Below are 23,099 nucleotides of genomic sequence, written 5' to 3'. Positions count from 1 at the left end.
CACGCAGGTCTCCATATTACAACAAGGATATAGAGGCACCAGAGAAGGTGCAAAAAAGATTTACCAGAATAATACCAGGTTATAACTATCAGGAAAGGCTGTGAACAGGCTGGGGCTCTTTTCTCTAGAAAATAGAAGGCTGAAGGTGATCTAATAGATCTTTAAAATTAAGAGGTCTTTAAAATTATGAAGGGGTTTCATAGGGTAGACGTAGAGAAGATGTTTCCACTTGTGGGGGAGACCATAAATACAAGATAGTCACTAAAAAAAAATAAGGAATTCTGAAGAAACTTCTTTACATAGGAACAGGAGTAGGCCTTGCGGCCCCTTGAGCCTGTTCTGCCATTCAATGAGATCATGGCTGATCTAATTCCCTTCTAAGGAGAATAACACAGATGCATTTAAGGGGGAGCTTGATAAATACAGATGGGAGAAAGGATTAGAAGGATATGCTACTAGGGTAAGGTGAAGAGGGGTTCCCAGACGTGAAAAATTCCCACACGTGAAAAATTCCCACATGTGAAAAATTCCCACACGTGAAACATTCTGGAACTTAACTGGCCCAGCCACATAATTAATGTGGCAACAAGAGCAGGTCAGAGGCTGGGTATTCTGCGGCTCAAAAGGCCTGTTTCTGTTCTGTACATTCTATGTAATTCTATATAAAACAATAACAGCAACTACAGATGACACAATGTGGACTGAGACTGAGACTGAGACCGAGACTGGACCGAGACTGAGACTGAGACCGAGACTGAGACTGAGACTGAGACCGAGACTGAGACTGAGACCGAGACCGAGACCGAGACTGGACCGAGGCTGAGACTGAGACCGAGACTGAGACTGAGACTGAGACCGAGACTGAGACTGAGACCGAGACCGAGACCGAGACTGGACCGAGGCTGAGACTGAGACCGAGACGGGACTGAGACTGAGACTGAGACCGAGACGGGACTGAGACTGAGGCCGAGACCGAGACTGAGACCGAGACCGAGACCGAGACCGAGACCGAGACCGAGACCGAGACTGGACCGAGGCTGAGACTGAGACCGAGACGGGACTGAGACTGAGACTGAGACCGAGACTGAGACTGAGACCGAGACCGAGACCGAGACCGAGACCGAGACCGAGACTGGACCGAGGCTGAGACTGAGACCGAGACGGGACTGAGACTGAGACTGAGACTGAGACTGAGACTGAGACTGAGACTGAGACCGAGACTGGACTGAGACCGAGACCGAGACTGAGACAATGACCGAGACTGAGACTGAGACTGAGACCGAGACCGAGACTGAGACCGAGACCGAGACCGAGACTGAGACCGAGACTGAGACCGAGACCGAGACTGAGACTGAGACTGGACCGAGACTGGACTGAGACCGAGACCGAGACTGAGACAATGACCGAGACTGAGACTGAGACTGAGACCGAGACCGAGACTGAGACTGAGACCGAGACCGAGACCGAGACCGAGAGCGAGACCGAGACCGAGACTGGACCGAGACTGAGACTGAGACAATGACTGAGACTGGACTGAGACTGAGACCGAGACCGAGACCGAGACTGAGACTGGACCGAGACTGAGACTGAGACTGAGACTGAGACTGAGACTGAGACTGGACTGAGACTGGACCGAGACTGGACTGAGACTGAGACCGAGACTGGACCGAGACTGGACTGAGACCGAGACCGAGACCGAGACCGAGACTGGACTGAGACTGAGACTGAGACCGAGACCGAGACCGAGACCGAGACCGAGACTGAGACTGAGACCGAGACGGGACTGAGACTGAGACTGAGACCGAGACTGAGACTGAGACCGAGACCGAGACCGAGACCGAGACCGAGACCGAGACTGGACCGAGGCTGAGACTGAGACCGAGACGGGACTGAGACTGAGACTGAGACTGAGACTGAGACTGAGACTGAGACCGAGACTGGACTGAGACCGAGACCGAGACTGAGACAATGACCGAGACTGAGACTGAGACTGAGACCGAGACCGAGACCGAGACCGAGACCGAGACTGAGACTGAGACCGAGACCGAGACCGAGACCGAGACCGAGACTGAGACCGAGACCGAGACTGAGACTGAGACTGGACCGAGACTGGACTGAGACCGAGACCGAGACTGAGACAATGACCGAGACTGAGACTGAGACTGAGACCGAGACCGAGACTGAGACTGAGACCGAGACCGAGACCGAGACCGAGAGCGAGACCGAGACCGAGACTGGACCGAGACTGAGACTGAGACAATGACTGAGACTGGACTGAGACTGAGACCGAGACCGAGACCGAGACTGAGACTGGACCGAGACTGAGACTGAGACTGAGACTGAGACTGAGACTGAGACTGGACTGAGACTGGACCGAGACTGGACTGAGACTGAGACCGAGACTGGACCGAGACTGGACTGAGACCGAGACCGAGACCGAGACTGGACTGAGACTGAGACTGAGACCGAGACCGAGACCGAGACCGAGACCGAGACTGAGACTGAGACTGGACTGAGACTGGACTGAGACTGGACTGAGACTGAGACTGAGACTGAGACTGAGACCGAGACTGAGACTGAGACTGAGACTGGACTGAGACTGAGACTGGACTGAGACTGGACCGAGACTGGACTGAGACTGAGACCGATACTGGACCGAGACTGGACTGAGACCGAGACCGAGACCGAGACCGAGACCGAGACCGAGACTGGACTGAGACTGAGACTGAGACCGAGACCGAGACCGAGACCGAGACTGAGACTGAGACTGGACTGAGACTGGACTGAGACTGGACTGAGACTGAGACTGAGACTGAGACCGAGACCGAGACTGAGACTGAGACTGAGACTGGACTGAGACTGAGACTGAGACTGAGACTGGACCGAGACTGGACCGAGACTGAGACTGGACCGAGACTGGACCGAGACTGGACTGAGACCGAGACTGAGACTGAGACTGAGACTGAGACTGAGACTGAGACTGAGACTGGACCGAGACTGAGACCGAGACTGAGACTGGACCGAGACTGGACTGAGACTGAGACTGGACTGAGACCGAGACTGAGACTGAGACTGAGACTGAGACCGAGACTGAGACTGAGACTGAGACTGGACTGAGACTGAGACTGGACCGAGACTGGACCGAGACTGAGACTGGACCGAGACTGGACTGAGACCGAGACTGAGACTGAGACTGAGACTGAGACTGAGACTGAGACTGAGACTGGACCGAGACTGAGACCGAGACTGAGACTGGACCGAGACTGGACTGAGACTGAGACTGGACTGAGACCGAGACTGAGACTGAGACTGAGACCGAGACTGAGACTGAGACTGAGACTGGACTGAGACTGAGACTGAGACTGAGACTGGACCGAGACTGGACCGAGACTGAGACTGGACCGAGACTGGACTGAGACCGAGACTGAGACTGAGACTGAGACTGAGACTGAGACTGAGACTGAGACTAGACCGAGACTGGACCGAGACTGAGACTGGACTGAGACCGAGACTGAGACTGAGACTGAGACTGAGACTGAGACTGGACCGAGACTGAGACCGAGACTGGACTGAGACCGAGACCGAGACCGAGACTGAGACTGAGACTGAGACTGAGACTGAGACTGGACTGAGACTGGACTGAGACTGAGACTGAGACTGAGACCGAGACCGAGACTGAGACTGAGACTGAGACCGAGACCGAGACTGAGACTGAGACTGAGACTGAGACTGAGACCGAGACTGGACCGAGACTGGACTGAGACCGAGACTGAGACTGGACTGAGACTGAGACTGAGACTGAGACTGAGACTGGACCGAGACTGAGACTGAGAGTGAGACTGAGACTGAGACTGAGACCGAGACTGGACTGAGACCGAGACCGAGACTGGACTGAGACTGAGACTGAGACTGAGACTGAGACTGAGACCGAGACTGGACCGAGACTGAGACCGAGACTGAGACTGAGACTGGACCGAGACTGAGACTGAGACTGAGACCGAGACTGGACCGAGACTGAGACTGAGACCGAGACTGGACCGAGACTGAGACTGAGACCGAGACTGGACCGAGACTGAGACTGAGACTGAGACTGAGACTGAGACTGAGACTGAGACTGAGACCGAGACCGAGACTGGACCGAGACTGAGACTGAGACTGAGACTGAGACCGAGACTGAGACTGAGACCGAGACTGGACCGAGACTGAGACTGAGACTGAGACTGAGACTGGACCGAGACTGAGACTGGACCGAGACTGGACCGAGACTGAGACCGAGACTGCGACTGAGACTGGACTGAGAGTGAGACTGAGACTGAGACTGGACCGAGACTGAGACTGAGACTGAGACTGGACCGAGACTGGACTGAGACTGAGACTGAGACTGAGACTGGACCGAGACTGAGACTGAGACTGAGACTGAGACTGGACCGAGACTGAGACTGAGACTGAGACTGAGACTGGACTGAGACTGAGACTGAGACTGAGACTGGACCGAGACTGGACCGAGACTGGACCGAGACTGGACTGAGACTGAGACTGAGACTGGACCGAGACTGGACCGAGACTGGACCGAGACTGGACTGAGACTGAGACTGAGACTGAGACTGAGACTGAGACTGAGACTAGACCGAGACTGGACCGAGACTGAGACTGGACTGAGACCGAGACTGAGACTGAGACTGAGACTGAGACTGAGACTGGACCGAGACTGAGACCGAGACTGGACTGAGACCGAGACCGAGACCGAGACTGAGACTGAGACTGAGACTGAGACTGAGACTGGACTGAGACTGGACTGAGACTGAGACTGAGACTGAGACCGAGACCGAGACTGAGACTGAGACTGAGACCGAGACCGAGACTGAGACTGAGACTGAGACTGAGACTGAGACCGAGACTGGACCGAGACTGGACTGAGACCGAGACTGAGACTGGACTGAGACTGAGACTGAGACTGAGACTGAGACTGGACCGAGACTGAGACTGAGAGTGAGACTGAGACTGAGACTGAGACCGAGACTGGACTGAGACCGAGACCGAGACTGGACTGAGACTGAGACTGAGACTGAGACTGAGACTGAGACCGAGACTGGACCGAGACTGAGACCGAGACTGAGACTGAGACTGGACCGAGACTGAGACTGAGACTGAGACCGAGACTGGACCGAGACTGAGACTGAGACCGAGACTGGACCGAGACTGAGACTGAGACCGAGACTGGACCGAGACTGAGACTGAGACTGAGACTGAGACTGAGACTGAGACTGAGACTGAGACCGAGACCGAGACTGGACCGAGACTGAGACTGAGACTGAGACCGAGACTGAGACTGAGACCGAGACTGGACCGAGACTGAGACTGAGACTGAGACTGAGACTGGACCGAGACTGAGACTGGACCGAGACTGGACCGAGACTGAGACCGAGACTGCGACTGAGACTGGACTGAGAGTGAGACTGAGACTGAGACTGGACCGAGACTGAGACTGAGACTGAGACTGGACCGAGACTGGACTGAGACTGAGACTGAGACTGAGACTGGACCGAGACTGAGACTGAGACTGAGACTGAGACTGGACCGAGACTGAGACTGAGACTGAGACTGAGACTGGACTGAGACTGAGACTGAGACTGAGACTGGACCGAGACTGGACCGAGACTGGACCGAGACTGGACTGAGACTGAGACTGAGACTGGACCGAGACTGGACCGAGACTGGACCGAGACTGGACTGAGACTGAGACTGAGACTGAGACTGAGACTGAGACCGAGACTGAGACTGAGACTGAGACTGAGACTGGACTGAGACTGAGACTGGACTGAGACTGAGACTGAGACTGGACCGAGACTGAGACTGAGACTGGACTGAGACTGAGACTGGACTGAGACTGAGACTGAGACTGGACCGAGACCGAGACTGAGACTGAGACTGGACTGAGACTGAGACTGGACTGAGACTGGACTGAGACTGAGACTGAGACTGAGACTGGACTGAGACTGAGACTGGACTGAGACTGAGACTGAGACTGGACCGAGACCGAGACTGAGACTGAGACTGGACTGAGACTGAGACTGGACTGAGACTGAGACTGAGACTGGACCGAGACCGAGACCGAGACTGAGACTGGACTGAGACTGAGACTGGGCTGAGACTGAGACTGAGACTGAGACTGAGACCGAGACTGGACCGAGACCGAGACCGAGACTGAGACTGGACTGAGACTGAGACTGAGACTGAGACTGGACCGAGACTGGACCGAGACTGGACTGAGACTGAGACTGAGACTGAGACTGAGACTGAGACTGGACTGAGACTGAGACTGAGACTGGACCGAGACTGAGACTGGACTGAGACTGAGACAATGATGAGACAATGACTGAGACAATGACTGAGACTGAGACAATGACTGAGACTGAGACAATGACTGAGACTGAGACTGAGACAATGACTGAGACTGAGACTGAGACAATGACTGAGACAAAGACTGAGACTGAGACAATGACTGAGACAATGACTGAGACTGAGACAATGACTGAGACAATGACTGAGACTGAGACAATGACTGAGACAAAGACTGAGACTGAGACAATGACTGAGACTGAGACAATGACTGAGACAATGACTGAGACTGAGACTGAGACAATGACTGAGACAAAGACTGAGACTGAGACAATGACTGAGACTGAGACTGAGACAATGACTGAGACTGAGACAATGACTGAGACTGAGACTGAGACAATGACTGAGACAAAGACTGAGACTGAGACAATGACTGAGACAAAGACTGAGACTGAGACAATGACTGAGACTGAGACAATGACTGAGACTGAGACAATGACTGAGACAATGACTGAGACAAAGACTGAGACTGAGACAATGACTGAGACTGAGACAATGACTGAGACTGAGACAATGACTGAGACTGAGACAATGACTGAGACAAAGACTGAGACAATGATGAGACAATGACTGAGACAATGACTGAGACAATGACTGAGACAATGACTGAGACTGAGACAAAGACTGAGACAAAGACTGAGACAATGATGAGACAATGACTGAGACAATGACTGAGACAATGACTGAGAATGAGAACAAGACAAGACCATGAACAAGAACCAGACCCAGAATGAGACCCAGATCGAGAACGCGGAGGAGGCTGAGACAGAGACGGAGACTGACCTCTGCTGAACCTGCCTGGCCATATCAGCATGTTACCTTCTGAATCTTGAATCTCAGGCGGTGCTTTGAGTTCACTGAAAAAGCATGGTTCTCGTCATTGGTCAGACATGTCCCTTCACCAAGAACTATATAACTCTCTAAATCCATGCAACAGGAACCCTGAGCTTTGTGCACTTGCTGTCATTTCGATCAACTATTTAAACGCACAACATAAAAACAACAATTTACCTCCAATATAAGTTCGTGGCACTAACTCACCCTAGCTCTTGTAGGATATTGTTGACTCCATGCTGCCCATGTTCCCAATGAATTGCATGATGTGCCGAGTTCACGCAGCGCTCCCCTCACTGATAAACATGGACCATCTCATAGAATCATAGGATGATACAGCACAGAAGGAGGCCATTCAGCCCATCGTGCCTGTGAAAGAGCTGTCCAATTAATCCCATTCCCCCGCTCTTTCCCAGTCTCAGTCTCTGTCTCTGGCTCAGTCTCCTTTGCATTCTCGGTCTGGGTTTCATTCTCGGTCTGGTTCTTGTTCTTGTTCTCGGTCTTGTCTTGTTCTAATTTTCAGTCTCAGTCTCAGTCATTGTCTCAGTGTTGCAAATGTTTCCTTTTCAATTATTTAGCCAATTCCCTATTGAAAGTTATTATTGAGTCTACGTCCACCACCCTTTCAGGCAGTGCATTCCAGATCATAACAACTCGCTGTGTAAAAAAATTATCCTCATCTCCCCCTTGGCCTTTTTTTTGCCAATTATCTTAAATATGTGTCGTTTGGTTACCAACCCACTTGCTAAAGGAAACACTTAATCGTTATTTACTTTTTTCAAAACCCCTCATAATTTTGAACACCTCTATTAAATCTCCCCATAACCTCCTCTGCTCCAAGAAGAACAACCCCAGTTAACTTCCCTTTTTTTTACCTGAAAAGATCTAGAAAGGAGTCTGCGGCTTCTTTGGCGAGGAGCCCGGAGCCTAAGGCCGGGGTGTTGGTGTTCTCAGCCTGGGCGTGTTGTCCTGGTTTGATGATCAACCCCAGAGCGACGCCAACTGTCGAGCCGATGAGCGTGGTGAGGGCGAAGAAGAGGATGGCTTTACCCCCCAGTTTGCCCAGGGCTTTGGTGTCCAGGCTTGCTGCTCCCGACACCAGGCTGCAGAAGACCACGGGCAGGATCACCATCTTCAACAGCCGGAGGAAGACCTCGCCGGGGAAGGCGAAATAAACCATGTGAGTCCGGGAGATGTGCAGCTTCCTCACGCCCAGCCCGACTGCCACTCCAACCAGCACCCCGGAGACGGTGAATATCACCAGGGAGTTTCTCCTGAGGAAGCCCAAGACCTTGCCCATGGCTGACAGTTTCTGCTCTGCTCTTGGTACATCCTGAGACCCAACTCTGGCCAACCCGTCAATAGTACAAGCCGGGCGGCTCTTCAGGCCAATATGTCCATTCGCAACCGGCTCGGGTCCTTTCTGCATGTTGAATATGCTTGGCCCGACCCTGTGGAGAGAAGTGCAGTCTGCAGCTGGAAGGGTAAGCGGTTTTGCCGATGTGTTGCTGAGACTGTGAGGATCTAATAATGCTTCAGTGCTCTGCCTGTGGAATGAGGAGGAGGGGAAACCCGATCGGATGATGCAACCAGCGCCGATATTACTGCTGCCTGCTTATATTCATTATTAATGCTGAAGAAGGCTCGGGAAAGTTTTTATGTGCGAAGGCTAAGACGGTTTCTGCAATTTGCGATGTTTAGTGTCTTCAGGAATATGCAGCTCCAAAGGCATTTATTTCCCCCACACACAGATCACTGACTCCAGGATTAGCTTTCTGTCAGCACTTTCTCTAAACAGATCCAATTTCCACTGTCAAGCTGCCAATATTGGAGGGGGGGGGGGCCCGGGGCAACTGTTAAGTAAATATGTAAATAGTATCTGCATAATAATGGCCCGGAATTTGCTGGAAAAATAACGGCAAATTCACGGCGCAGGTCATTATTAGTTCGTTAAAAAAAAGTCCAGTAATTTGTGGCGAAGGGAAGGGATAGATCGTAAGATTCCCCACAAATTACTAGATGATTTATCTCGACATAATCGAAAAAAATGGCAACTTCGCCATGAGCGTCCCCTTGAATTTCATTGTGTGCCATGAAATTGCTGGATTTATGGCGTTAATGTGAATTAATCTCGCCACAACCGTTTAGGGCTGGTAATTCATATTTTGTAAGAACATAAGAAATAAGAGCAGGAGTCGGCCATTCGGCCCCTCGAGCCTGCTCCACCATTCAATAAGATCATGGCTGATCATAGACCTCAACTCCACTTACCCCCCCAATCTCCATAACCCTTGATTCCCCTAGAGTCCAAAAATCTATCGATCTCAGCCTTGAATATACTCAAAGGCTCAGCATGCACAGCCCTCTGGGGCAGAGAATTCCAAAGATTCTCTGAGTGAAGAAATCTCTCCTCATCTCAGTCTTAAATGGCCAACCCTTTATTCTGAGACTGTGACCCCTGGTTCTAGACTCCCCAGCCAGGGGAAACATCCTCCCAGCATCTACCCTGTCAAGCCCCTTAAGACATATGTTTCAATGAGATCACCCCTCATTCTTCTAAGCTCGATGAAAGACGCCCTTTGGTCTGACCGAAACTTGCTGGTCTTCCAGAGCAAGGAGTTGTCCACGACCGAGTGTTGCAGCCTGGCACATTCCAAGGTCCAGGAGTACGTGCTGAGGGACGCACTAAAGGTTGGTGCCGCCGCCGCAAAGGCACGATGGGGAAGGGCCACAGTTTAAGGCCCTCCCGCCAGTGTACACCGAGGGGCTGAAACCAGTATAAAAACCCCCTCGGGCCGTATGTATCAAATTGTCTGAATGTAAATGTACATAACATTTGAAATGTAACTGGCATGAAACGAAAGTGAGTGCCATGTAATGTATTGAACCTGGACTGTACGATATAAAATATGATCTGTATGTAATTGATATGGATTGTACTGTAATGTATTCGAACTAAATTTTTCTGAATAAAGTATATTTTTGAAACAAAAAAAAACTCCCACGGTTCAAATAACTTGCCAAAATTCAGAGCTGCACATCAAGAATGGCCACTTGGATAAATTACCAAAGGACAGTGGTTGCCAGTGGAAACAAGCAAGAGGGATAAGAGCTGAAAACCATAGGGGAAATCGGAACACCAAAAATAAAGGTTTTGTAATTGTAAGTTGCAAGTTCATCTTTGTTCTGGCATAGAGTCAATAGAGTCAAAGGGCAGGATTTTCATTCAGGAGTCGGGTTGGAGGCGGGACTACAACTTTCAGGGTTGTAGTCCCGCCTCCATCGAGATGCGGCCAATCCATGCGATTTTAACTTGATTGACCTTGTTGAGCCCGCCCAGCGGGCTCAGCAGGCCAATTGAGGGCCACCTGGCAACAGGTGACATCACAGACTGAAATTTCATCTGTCAAGAGCTATTGACAGATGAAATATCAGTGTTTCACAGCTGTTTGAAGCTGTCAAACACTGACAGTCTTACTTTTAACATGAGTCCTTCTCCACAGACTCAGTTAGAAATCTCTCCTGCACAGAAAGCTGCAGGCTGTCACTTTTGACAGTTCGCAGCCATTCTGCTTTCTGTGCCGGTGAGATGAGGGACTCCCAAGACCTAAAGGAAGGAAGGCTGAAAAGGTAAGAAAAGGTATGTAAAACGTATTTAATCACTTTAGACACACCAAACACACTTACCTTTGCACTCATGCACACATCACTCACCTGAACACTGACATCTCGACCCCTCCAAGCCCTTCAACCCGACGGCCCGCCTCCTCTAACTTGGCGTGGTTTGGAGCCGTCGGGAATCCCACAGTTCAACCTTGAAAATAGGGATTAGGCTAAAAACTGCCTGTTAACTACCTGTTAACAGGCAGTTAATTGGCACTAATCCCTTCCCGCCTCGGGTAGGTGGGTTCCAGTGTGGGGCAGGTACCCGCCTCCTTTGAAACTGGCATGGAGGCGGGTTTGGGTGCAGGATGGGGTCGGGACCCCTGATTTCAGGATTTTAACCCCCCCGCATGCCTCCAATCCTGACTCCACGGCCCAATGAAAATCCTGCCCATAGAGTCATAACTCTGTTGTAAGCCTTCATGTGAAATTGCCAGTTGATGCTGCTATATAAATAGAAACAACTTACCATTATTCAGCTGCAGGTATTTGCACATTTAATGATGATAATAACTACCAAGGACAATATTTGTCTTTAAAGTTAATGTTTTGCAAATTATTTTCCATTGAAAGTTGAAGGCCTAGAAATTTGGCTCCGTAGCGCCTGATTTATTTGGCGCTACAGGTGCCGTTTTGTGTTGACCATGGCGTCTGCGCCGTGCATGCACACTTCTGCCGTGGGCCGCACCAGACGCCATTTTGGTGAGATTATTTGTGTCGGTGCAGGGAGCGTGCGCCGGAAGTATGCAGGGTACGCAGATCGTGACGTCAGTCAGTGTGCGGCGCTGATTTGAAGCCAGTGCTGCCATTTCTGACCTCAACACTGGAGCTAACCTCCCGCAGCTGAGCATGCGTTCAGGAGCAGGAAGGACCCCACCCCCCCCCCCCCCCCCCAGCGCTATTTAAAGGGATCACCACCTGCTTTCAGGTTAGCTGCTGATTGATTTCGACTGGTTCTTGGTGAGTTTGTAGAGGTGTTTCTTGGTTTGGTGTCTTATTTGAAGTTGCTAAAGTGTCCAGGGAGTGGTGTGGCAGGTCACTTCAAGGCGTCTGTTCAAACCTGTTGCTTCCAGACATAGATGCTACAGTTTGTATCCCCCCTTGGCCTGCAGCATGACAGGGAGAATGAGCAGAGGCGACACAGAGGAGGACAAGCTGCTCGAAGAGGGAGGAGGGGGAGAAGGGCTTTCAGCAGGAGGCCATATTCACCCAGGGTCTTCAGGGAGCAATTCTCCTACCTCAACCTCAGCGAGGAACAGTGCATGCGACGTCTTTGCTTCACTAAGGAGGTGCTCACTGAAATAAGCTGCCTGTCGCAAGCAGACCTGCAGCCTCTGTGCACGGCGAGGATGGCATTGCCAGTGGTTGTGAAGGTGAGCAGGCCATGAATTTTTATGTGTTGGGCTCCTTCCAGGGTCCGCTGGAGTGCGTCTGAAGATTCGTTGTGTCCTAATGTTCCTACACAGTGCTACCCCAGTGGCTGCAGCATGGCTGGTGGAAGGCTGTTGACTTTCAGTGGGGGAGACTGCAGATGGCCTTGTAGGACAACTTCAAGCATCTCTGGGCCTAGTAATCCAAAGCTGGGCCTGCACCACCTCGGCCTGGGTGGCAGCTGTCTGGACTGGCTGGCTGACGGGCAACAGCAAGGGCACTGGCGGAGTGGCAGTGGTGGGAGGATGAATGCTGTCATCCTGAGAGAAGACAGCAGGTTCGTGCTCCATGGAGCCACTGCCACTCCCTCGGGGCGGCGCCTCAGCAATCCTAGTAAACTGCTGGAGGACAGATTGCTGGACTGCTGTGACACCTTGCAAGCTCCTTTCAGCACTGGTAACCGCAGCCATGATGGCAGCAGTCTGTGCTTACGTATCAGCAAGCTGCACTTGCATAACTTCAGTCTGAGCTTCCACTACAGCACTCAGACATTGGGTGGCTTCTGCTTGTGCTGCAATGGAAGCTGAGACATCGGCCATCAGACACTGCATCATGGTTGGGTCCACAAGTGTGCTAATGGAGTTGCCCATCACTTCCATGTTGGAAAGGATGGGCTCCAAGCTCTGTGCAAAGCCCTGTGCAAGGTTGGTGCCAAACTCCTCCAAGCTCCTTGACATTGCATTCAGGCTTGCCAATGCACCAAGCATTTCATTGTGCATACCCATCAGCCTTCTTCTGTTGGCCGCCCCATCAAAGTCCTAATCTGAGTCCTGTGCAGCAGAACTCATGTGTGACCTTGCCCTCCGGGGAGCTGGCACCTGAGCTATCCTTTCCCCCTGCCCTGACTGCAGCCTACTTGTGCCCAGTGACTCACCATGTGCAGATCCCGCCTCTATGTTACCCTCTAAAGTATGTACAGTGCCAGTATCTGAGCTGGTGGCTGCGAGTGTGAGATTGAGTGATGGTGTTACTTCTTCATCAGTGTCTTCTTCCTCTTCCACCACTGCCTGCCCAGGTTGGAGTTCTCGGGAGTCTGAAAGGAGAAAGGCACAAGGGTAGGGTTGAGGTGAGGGGAGGGGGGAAAGCAAGGGCTGCATGCTTACACCATGTACATCTTGTAAATCAGAAGAGATTGTCAGATGAGGCATGTGAGAAGGAGGATTAGGTATGAGCATACCGTCATCTTCAATGGTTTCAACCCTGCCACTGGCCACGGCCTCAGTCACGGCAGCTCCAATCAATGTACCCGCTAATTATTTTTGGGTGTGCAACCCCTTTAAGGGGCTGCCTGGCCCATTCAAATTACCGTGCATGCTCAGGTTTTGCCATTAGAATGCCATTGGGTCAGCTGCACAGCTTAAAGGGAGCATTGGCTCCAATAATGCCAAGTACGGTCTCCTCCATTGGGGTTAAGATATGCAGACACACCTGTTCCCCTTCGATTAGCTGCTGCTGTTTCCGATTGTGCACCACCTTTTCCTGCAAGAGAGAGGGAAGTGTGTCACTGAGTGTGATGCAATGTGTTTGGTTGATGTGGCTGTCATGGTTGAATAGCTGGCAGTGTGTGCAAGCTGTGCATGTGGCTATGAGGCTTGCAGCAGTGGTAAGTGTGTGAGGGTGAGGTGGAGCGCATGTATGCGAGGGATGAGTCGTGATTGATAGAGATTGTTGGTAGATGAGTGATGGGTGTGTGGTGCATTGAACAGTGTGTGAGGCTAGTGGTGCATTTGGTGGGGTATGGCATTTGAAGATGCATTCACTAGCCTTGACCACTTGTGTGAGGTCATTGGATTTCTTTCAGCATGGCATCCAGGTCCTCGGGGCAACAGCGCTGGCAGTTACCTCCACCGCTATCTGCTCCCACTGCCTTTGCAGTCTCTGTCTGGAGGGCCTCCTGGGCCCTTGTGGAAACAGGACCTCTCTCCTCCTGTCCACCTCCTGCACTAAAGGCTCCAGTGCTGCATTGGAGAACCTTGGAATCTGCTCTCTGGAATGTTATACCATTCCTGTTGCCCTGCCAGTTCAAACTCACTTCTGCAATGACTTCCAGCACCTGCTCTCGTCAAACTGCACCTCCCCGTAAAGAGGCGCAGGCTGGCTTTAAGAAGTGCAGGCTAGCTTTAATTTGAGTTAGCCTTGCACAAACTTGGGCCCCCTGCTGAGCATACAGCCGCTCAGCAGCACATTCAGCGCTGTGCTGTGCATTGCAATCATGTAAATGACCAGGCAGCACGAAGTTTGTATTCCTCCAGAAAAATTGGCCTTCTTCATTTTCTCTCCGCTCACCTTAACATCAGCACATCCCTGGCAAACGGGTTGGAAACTGTCTTGGGTTATGCGTTCTGCTACTCCCCAATACCTCTCTGTCTGCCAGGATTTATTTTCCAACCGAATCATTTTTTTTCATTCATTCATGAGATGTGGGCGTTGTGGCAAGGCCAGCATTTATTGCCCATCCCTAATTGCCCTTGAGAAGGTGGTGATGAGCCGCCTTCTTGAACCGCTGCAGTCCTTGCGATGAAGGTTCTCCCACAATGCTGTTAGGGAGGGAGTTCCAGGATTTTGACCCAGTGACGATGAAGGAACAGCAATATATTTCCAAGTCAGGATGCTGTATGACTTGGAGGGAAACTTGGAGGTGATGGTGTTCCCATGTGCCTGCTGCCCTTGTCCTTCTATGTGGTAGAGGTTGCAGATTTGGGAGGTGTTGGGGCTGTTGAAGAAGCCTTGGCGAGTTGCTGCAGTGCATCTTGTAGATGGTACACACTGCAGCCACGGTACGCCAGTGGTGGAGGGAGTGAATGTTTAAGGTGGTGAATGGGATGCCAATCAAGCGGACTGCTTTGTCCTGGATGGTGTCGAGCTTCTTGAGTGTTGTTGGAGCTGAACTCATCCAGGCAAGTGGAGAGTATTCCATCACACTCCTGACTTGTGCCTTGTTAGATGGTGGATAGGCTTTGGGGAGTCAGGAGGTGAGACACTCGCCGCAGATTACCTAGCCTCTGACCTGCTCTCGTTGTCACAGTATTTATGTGGCTGGTCCAGTTAACTTTCTGGTCAGGATGTTGATGAATGTTTGGCTCGCCCATCAACACATCAGTGGCAACATGCAAATGAGAGTGGGATAATGGGAGGTCGTCACCTGCTCCAATTCCAATGCCTATTGCAAGGCTCGTCAGTAAAGAACAGGCAGGTGCAGGTCCAAGACATCCCTCGAATGTAAGATGGTGAATATTTGAATCATAGAAAGATACAGCACAGAAGGAGGCCATTCAGTCCATCATGCCTGTGCCGGCACTTTGAAACAGCTATCAAATTAGTCTCAGCCCCCGCTCTTTGCCCAGAACCCTGCATTTTTTCCCCTTCATGTATTTGTCCGATTCTCTTTTGAAAGTTATTATTGAATCTACTTCCACCACCCTTTCAGGCAGTGCAATCCAGATCACAACAACTCGCTGATTACAAAAAAGTTATCATTATCTCCCCTCTGGTTCTTTTGCCAATCACCTAAAATCTGTGTCCTCTGGTTAAGAACCCTCCTGCCAGTAGAAACTGTTTCTCCCTATTTAATCTATCATAGCCCCTCATCATTTTGAACACTTTCATTAAATCTCCCCTTAACCTTCTTGGGGCAGGGAGAGGTATATATCCAAGACTTCAGTCTACTGTACCAACTGATTAGAATTGTACACAGTTTTATTCATTTAATCTGGTTCCACCATTTACACTATTTGATCATGAAGCTGCAATGTTTTTTTTGTACCATAAAGTGACAACGTTCAATATTTTCAGCATAAATGTCTGGGCATTCTCATTATAGGAAAGCTAATATTTCAGCATAATAATTTCAGTTTGGGTCATGTGACAAGCCTGAGGATGATGCAACATATCTGTTGAGTTGCTATCGTTACCCACATTGGTTAAAAAAAGGAAGAAAGCAGCAGTTTGAAACCATTTAACCACAAACAATCCAAAAAATAACCTTGCCAATTCAGGGTGCAGAACCTGAACATCAAAGTTATCTCTTTATGAATTAGTTTAACCTCTCTGTCATTGATGTTGTAGCCACAGAGGACCCGATCACCAAATGTTAGAATATAACTGAGATGATAGGTGTCCTCAAAATGGAAAAACTAAACACTAGATAACCAAAATGAGAATCTAGTAAACCAGTCAAGATAGAAAACAGTTTCGCTTTGGGCGACATCGGGAATCTGGACACTTGAAATTGCGTTGTTTTTCCTAAGTGAAGTTATGGTTCAAGTTTCCGCCCAAATTCATTTGCATAACCACAAATGTAAAAATTTCCATGAGCCAGTGTAATCGGGCAGCGTAATCAAATGTAATTGGTTTTTTTCTTTGTATTAAAAAGTATTCCTTGATGTAATTAAGAGTGGTAACCTGGTGCAGTTTGATTAACACAGCTGCAAATGGGTTTACCACAAAAAAATAAGCATTTTAATAATAGTGTCCAGTCCTCCACCTGTGAGTAACCCGGTTTTACTGAAAATGACTTTTAAAAAACTGTACAGAACCATTTACTAGTTTCATTGGCATACACTGCTCAATTTCTTAGTGAATTAATTTTTTTTTACCATATAGAAACTTTAAAACCGCGCCTACGAGTGCCTGTGCTCAATTTGAAGAGCCTCCTTGAACGTTAGCCAACAGCGCAATTGGCTGAAACGCGCCATCCTCGTTATTTCGATCTCGTTAAAGATCACTTAAACTAGATTTACGGTCAACGTAACCTACGTTTAAAATTCCCTGATGGTTTGCGCTGGTTCGGCTGATTTCACCTCTTTTGCGCTGATAATACTAGCGCAAACCAGCGGAAACTCTATCCCATTGTGTTTTACCTCTATTTGACACCATTTCATTCTTGACCAGTCCAACGCACTCCTGGTCAGCTTCCCATCTTCCACCCTCCATAAACTTAAGCTCAACCAAATCTCTGCTGTCCCTGTCCTAACTCGCACCAAGTCCTGTTCACCCATCACCCCTGTGCTCGCTGACCAACATTGGCTCCTGTCCAGCAACGACTCGACTTAAAAATTCTCATCCTTGTTTCCAAATCCCTCCATGGCCTCGCCCCCATTATCTCTGTAACCTCCTCCAGCCCCTACAACCCTCCGCGATTTCTGCGCTCCTCCAATTCTGGCCTCTTGAGTATCCCCGATTTTAATCTCTCCAGCATTGGCGGCCGTGCCTTCAGCTGCCTAGGCCCCAAACTCTGGACATTTTACTGTGTTAAAGGCGCTATATAAATACAAGTTGCTGTTGTTGAATGTACTAGTGGATCTCCTTTGGCATCACTGATGGTATGTTGGAGGCTGTGCTGTTCTATGACAATAGAAGCATTACACTGTGTTATGCACAATGGATTATTATCAGGGCCACGGATTTACGGTGACCGAATAATTTAAATTCTCTTTTTGTTACATGGTATTCTGGGATTTTCAGTATTTTCACAGAATGATACAGCACAGAAGGAGGCCATTCGGCCCATCATGCCTGTGCCGGTTCTTAATTCCATGAGGATCAGGCAGAGAAAGATGAAGGGGATGTAGGAACATTGGGTAAGTACTGGGAAGGTGCTTCTGCAGTTTAGTGGCACTAGAAAGGGTCCTGGGGTTTAGCAGCGCTGAGGAGGAGGATGTCCTGGGATTAAACAGCACAGCGAGGGAGGTCCTGGGTTTTATTAGCACAGGGGTGATGGCTCCAGGGCTTGACAACAGACTCCGGGAGTTTGGAAGCACCAGGGTTTAGCAACAAAGGGAATTTGTCAGCACCAGGGAGAGAATTCCAAAGTTTGGCAGCACTGGGAAGAGAGCCTGGGGTTTGATAGCATAAGGGAATTTTCCAGCAATGGTGGAATGTGGGATTTGGCAGCAGGGGCAGGGATCAGTGGCAGCCCTGGTTGGAGATCCCTGGAATTAGGGTTTGCTGGGGGAGGGGATGTCGCCACTGTGTTGGGGGAGTCCCAGTGGTTGGGGTCAATGGAGCAGAGGGTGGCAAGGTCTGGCAGCAGTAAGGGGGGGTCCAGGTGGGTGGAAATTCAGGGAGGAGGTCCCAGGATCTTGTAGCAATGGCGCGGGGAGAAGTTCTGGCAGTCGTGGCTCTGTTGGTAGCACTCTTGCCTCTGAGTCAGAAGATTGTGGGTTCAATTCCCACTCCAGAGACTTGAGCACAAAAGTCTAGGCTGACACTCCCAGTGCAGTGCTGAGGGAGTGCTGCACTGTTGGAGGTGCCGTCTTTCAGATGAGACGTTAAACCAAGGCCCTGTCTGCTCTCTCAGGTGAATGTAAAAGATCCCATGGCACTATTTTGAAGAAGAGCAGGGGAGTTATCCCCAGTGTCCTGGGCCAAGATTGATCCCTCAACCCACATCACTAAAACAGATTATCTAGTCATTATCACATTGCTGTTTTTGTGACCTTGCTGTGCGCAAATTTGCTGCTGCATTTTCTACATTACAACAGTGACTACACTTTAAAAGTACTTCACTGGCTGTAAAGCATTTTGGGACATCCTCAGATCATGAAAGGCGCTATAGAAATGCAAGCCTTTTCTTTTTTTCTAAGAGAACACATCGGAACAACTTCACACATACCTGCTGCCATTCCACTGCGCTCCACTGTAATTTCCCCCATTCTTACCCCACCATAGCAACCACAGAAACGTTGCGTTTCCATAGCAACCACATTTCCAGTGTTGCCATAGCAACCGCAGGTATTTTAATGTTTCCATAGCGACCACACCTGCAGCCCCTTTCAGTGCCTCTATAGCCATTGGACGCCAGGCTGCACATGTGCCATGGGAGCGGAACACAGTGACACCACAGAAAACCTGAGTGAAGGCTTTAAGTTCCAGGCACATGCTCCAAATTTAACCTGAGAAGATGTTTGCAGGGATTTCAAACACCATACAGTTAATTCTATGAGTAACACAATGAGCATTTTATTCAGAATTGTTGAAATTGTAACAGGTTTATTGTGAGATAAATTTTACTGTAAATGTTCAGCAGGGCTTAAAATTCAAGACGGTGTTTCACACCAGCTGTGTAAAAGTTTTGAAACTATTTTATTGCCTTTCTTTTATTGATAAATCTTCTTCACCACCCATCCTTAATTCATTGCTTTGATACACTCCCAGTAGCTCCTGATTGGTACTATTCCACCTAGTTTCCTGGTTTCTGGTGTGCATTTTCCCTACCCGATGACTACTGATTTGTTGCTCTTTTCCGAATGCAAAGTGTGACTCAGGAAGTGCAATGCGATGGACAAAAATGTACGAGGTTCTGGTTCAGCTTTGAGCCCCAATCACGGAGTAGCCTGCCACACTCATTGATGCAGAATGGCCTCTTGGGTGAGCTATCTATTGGAGGACTGCAGGCACCCACAGAATGGTGTCCTCGGACGTCACTGCTCTCAGAACAGGACAGAAGAAAGAGGGCAAAATTGGAAAAAGGAAATTGATAAAACTGATCTAAAATAATTAAAAATCCATGCCAGCCTGTCTACAGTTCCACATTAAATGATCTTGTAAGCTTATTCATAATATGCATGTACATTACCTCTTATTTTATACAAAATCATTTCTATATCTGATTAAACACCTGTGTCAGCAACCAAAGTAATACAGAATATTTGCATATTTTGTCTGTATTTGCATTTCAGTGTACAGGAGCTCTTTACTTCCACGTACCATTTCACCCACTGTTACTGTTAACAGAAAGAGCAACAGTTATGATTGGATTCAATTAGTTCAATCAGCACAATTTATCTTCACGTAATGGTACAAAATAAGGAATGTGCCACGCTTCCCCATATGAATGGGTTATATTACTTGACTGCACCAAGATATCTTCTGAGTGTTCCCCTAGCATTTCGAACTTACCACGTCTAACTTACAGTACTAAAGCTTTTGCAGGAATCTGTTTAAAAGCCTGTCTTCTGCCTTCACAGCCTCTCTGCCCCCGCCCCCCGCAACCCTTGTTCTGGATGCCCCCACCAGAGGAAATAGTTTCTCTCCATCTACCCGATCAAATCAGTTAATCATCTTAAACACAATTTCAGTGATAGGATATGAGTGGTTAGGATTTGGAATGCACTGCCCGATAGGGTGGTAGATGCAGATTCAATAGTAGCCTTCAAAAGGGAATTGGATAAATCATTGAAGGAGAAAAAATTGCAGGGATATGGGGAAAGAGCGGGAAGTGGGACTAACTGGATTGCTCTTCGGAAGAGTCGGCAAAGACTCGATTGGCCGAATGGCCTCCTTCTGTGCTGTACCATTCTATGATTCTAAAAGGTGCCTCTGAGCTTGGAATAAAAGATATTGCTACATGCTCAGAAGATTTGATACAGTGGGCGCGATCTTGCCAACCCTGGGGAGGTGGGTATGGGGGCTGCTGGGAAAATTTCAGAATCTGGGGGCGGGTGTTTGACAGATGAAACGTCATACGCTGACGTTCTCTGTAACCGGCTTCCCCTTAATTGGCCTGCTAAGCCCGCTAGGCGGGCTTAACAAGGTCAATCAAGGGAAAATAGCGTGTATTGGCCACAAGTCAATGGAGGCAGGACAATGACCCGAAAAGCAGCAGTCCCGCCTCCAACGCACCCCCATTGGCAAAATCACCCCCCAGTATCTCCATATTTGGCTCTTTCTTACAGAGGCAATCAGTCTTCACGGCCCTCCCTGCCTGATAGACATTCTATCACTACCTGGGAGACACAGGGCAGCACAGTGCCTGACTCACCACGTGATAAACTCGCTCAGCAACCCATGGCGCTAACAGCCAGGAAGGCCCTTCAGTAGCGCTATTTAAAGGGCTCCTCCCCTGCATACACGTTAGTTGCTGGTTTGCCATTTCAGGCTGCTGGTTAATTCCTGGGTATCCCAGACTGTGGAAACTTAATTCTGACTTCTGAGAAGAAGATTTTGCCGGAGTTGCACTGCTTGTGGCCACATTCTAAACAGTTTGGCTGTAATCATAGACGGTCTGGTAGGGTTGCTTTTGGAGCTGGAGGATGATGGGGGCAGGAGAGATCAGGAGCAGCTGGGACAAGAGGGAGGAGGAGGGCACTGCGCAGGAGGCCATACCCCCAGCGGGTCTTCAGGGAGCTCTTCTTCTACATAAACTTCACTGAGGAGCAATGTCTGAGTCCCTTTCGCTTCACCAAGGAGGTTGTCACTGAGGTATGTCACCACTCGAGCCTCATACCAGGGCATGGACAGAACTTAATAGTGGCCGTAGGATCTTTTACGTCCACTTGAGAGGACAGACGGGGCCTCGGTACCTGTGAAGGCAGTGCAGCACGCCCTCAGTACTGCCCTTCCGACTGTGCAGCACTCCATCAGTACTGCCCCTCCAACAGTGCAGCACTCCCTCAGTACTTCCTCTCCAATTGCGCAGAAGTCCCTCAGTGCTGCCCCTCTGATTGTGTAGTGCTCCCTCAGTACTGCCCCTCCAACAGTGCAACACTCGCTCAGTACTGCCCTTCCGACTGTGCAGCACTCCCTCAGTACTGCCCCTCCGACTGTGCAGCACTCCCTCAGTACTTCCCCTTCAATTGTGCAGCAGATCCTCAGTACTGCCCCTCCGACAGTGCAGCACACCCTCAGTACTGCCCCTCCGATTGTGTAGCGCTCCCTCAGTACTGACCCTCCGACAGTGCAGCACACCCTCAGTACTGCCCCTCCGATTGTACAGCACACCCTCAGTACTGACCCTCCGACACTGCAGCTCTCCCTCAGTACTGCCCCTTCAACAGTGCAACACTCCCTCAGTACTGCCATTCCAACAGTGCAGCGCTCCCTGAGTACTGCCCCTCCGACAGTTTAGTGCTCCCTCAGTACTGCCCCTCCGACAGTGCAGCGTTCCCTCAGTACTGCCCTTCTGACATTGCAGCACTCACTCAGTACTGCCCCTCCGACAGTGCATCACTCCCCCAGTACTGCCCCTCCCATGGTGCATCACTCCCTCAGTACTGCTCCTCCAACAGTGCAGCAGTCCCTCAGTACTGCCCTTCTGACAGTGCAACACTCCCTCAATACTGCCCCTCCGACAGTATAGCACAACCTCAGTATTGCCTCTCCGATAGTGCAGCACTCTCTCAGTACTGCCCCTCCAATGGTGCAGCACTCCCTCAATACTGCCCCTCCGACAGTGCAGCACAACCTCACTATTGCCTCGCCGATAGAACAAAGGACTCATAACGCCCATATACAAAAGTGGAGACAAAGTTGACCCAAATAACTATCGAGGCATCTGTGTAAACAGTAACCTGGGGAAGGTATTCTGTAGTATCATAAACAAAAGACTTATAAACTTCCTTGAGGAGCACAATGTCTTGAGTAAAAGCCAAATTGGATTCCTACCAAACTATAGAACATCAGATCATATCTTCACCCTACAGACCCTAATTGACAAACATGTTCATCAAAACAAAAGCAAAATTTTTGCCTGCTTTATAGATTTCCAGAAGGCTTTCGATTCCATCTGGCATGACGGTCTATTCTTGAAACTTATTGAAAGTGGTGCAGGGGGAAAAACATATGATGTAATTAAATCAATGTATACAAACAATAAATGTGCAGTTAAAATTGGAGACAAACAAACAAAATACTTCCCACAGGGGCGTGGTGTGACACAGGGCTCGCCCATCTCACCGACACTCTTTAATATTTACATAAATGAATTGGCAAAACTACTTGAACAATCTACAGCACCCGGCCTCACCCTATATGAATCCAAGGTCAAATTCCTC

At 49.6% G+C, this 23,099-nt stretch overlaps 1 protein-coding gene and 1 pseudogene across 1 annotated transcript in view; both read right to left on the bottom strand.

Annotated features, from left to right (window-relative positions):
- Nucleotides 1-8,935, bottom strand: part of slc1a4 (solute carrier family 1 member 4) — a 96,401-nt gene extending 87,466 nt beyond the window's left edge. The window contains exon 1 of the mRNA XM_085981615.1: nt 8,109-8,935. Coding sequence (XP_085837741.1) covers nt 8,109-8,662 — 554 coding nt within the window. The 5' untranslated portion in view covers nt 8,663-8,935. The remainder of the gene's footprint in view (nt 1-8,108) is intronic.
- A 3,511-nt stretch (nt 8,936-12,446) lies between these two features.
- On the bottom strand, nt 12,447-13,640 carry LOC147121393 (uncharacterized; annotated as a pseudogene).
- Between the last annotated feature and the right edge of the window lie 9,459 nt (nt 13,641-23,099).

The sequence above is a fragment of the Somniosus microcephalus genome, chromosome 3, assembly GCF_052327205.1.
Source record: "Somniosus microcephalus isolate GS21.2 chromosome 3, FLI_Smic_1.0, whole genome shotgun sequence".
NCBI classification, from domain to species: Eukaryota; Metazoa; Chordata; class Chondrichthyes; order Squaliformes; family Somniosidae; genus Somniosus; species Somniosus microcephalus.
This window is presented reverse-complemented; position numbering and strand designations above follow the sequence as displayed.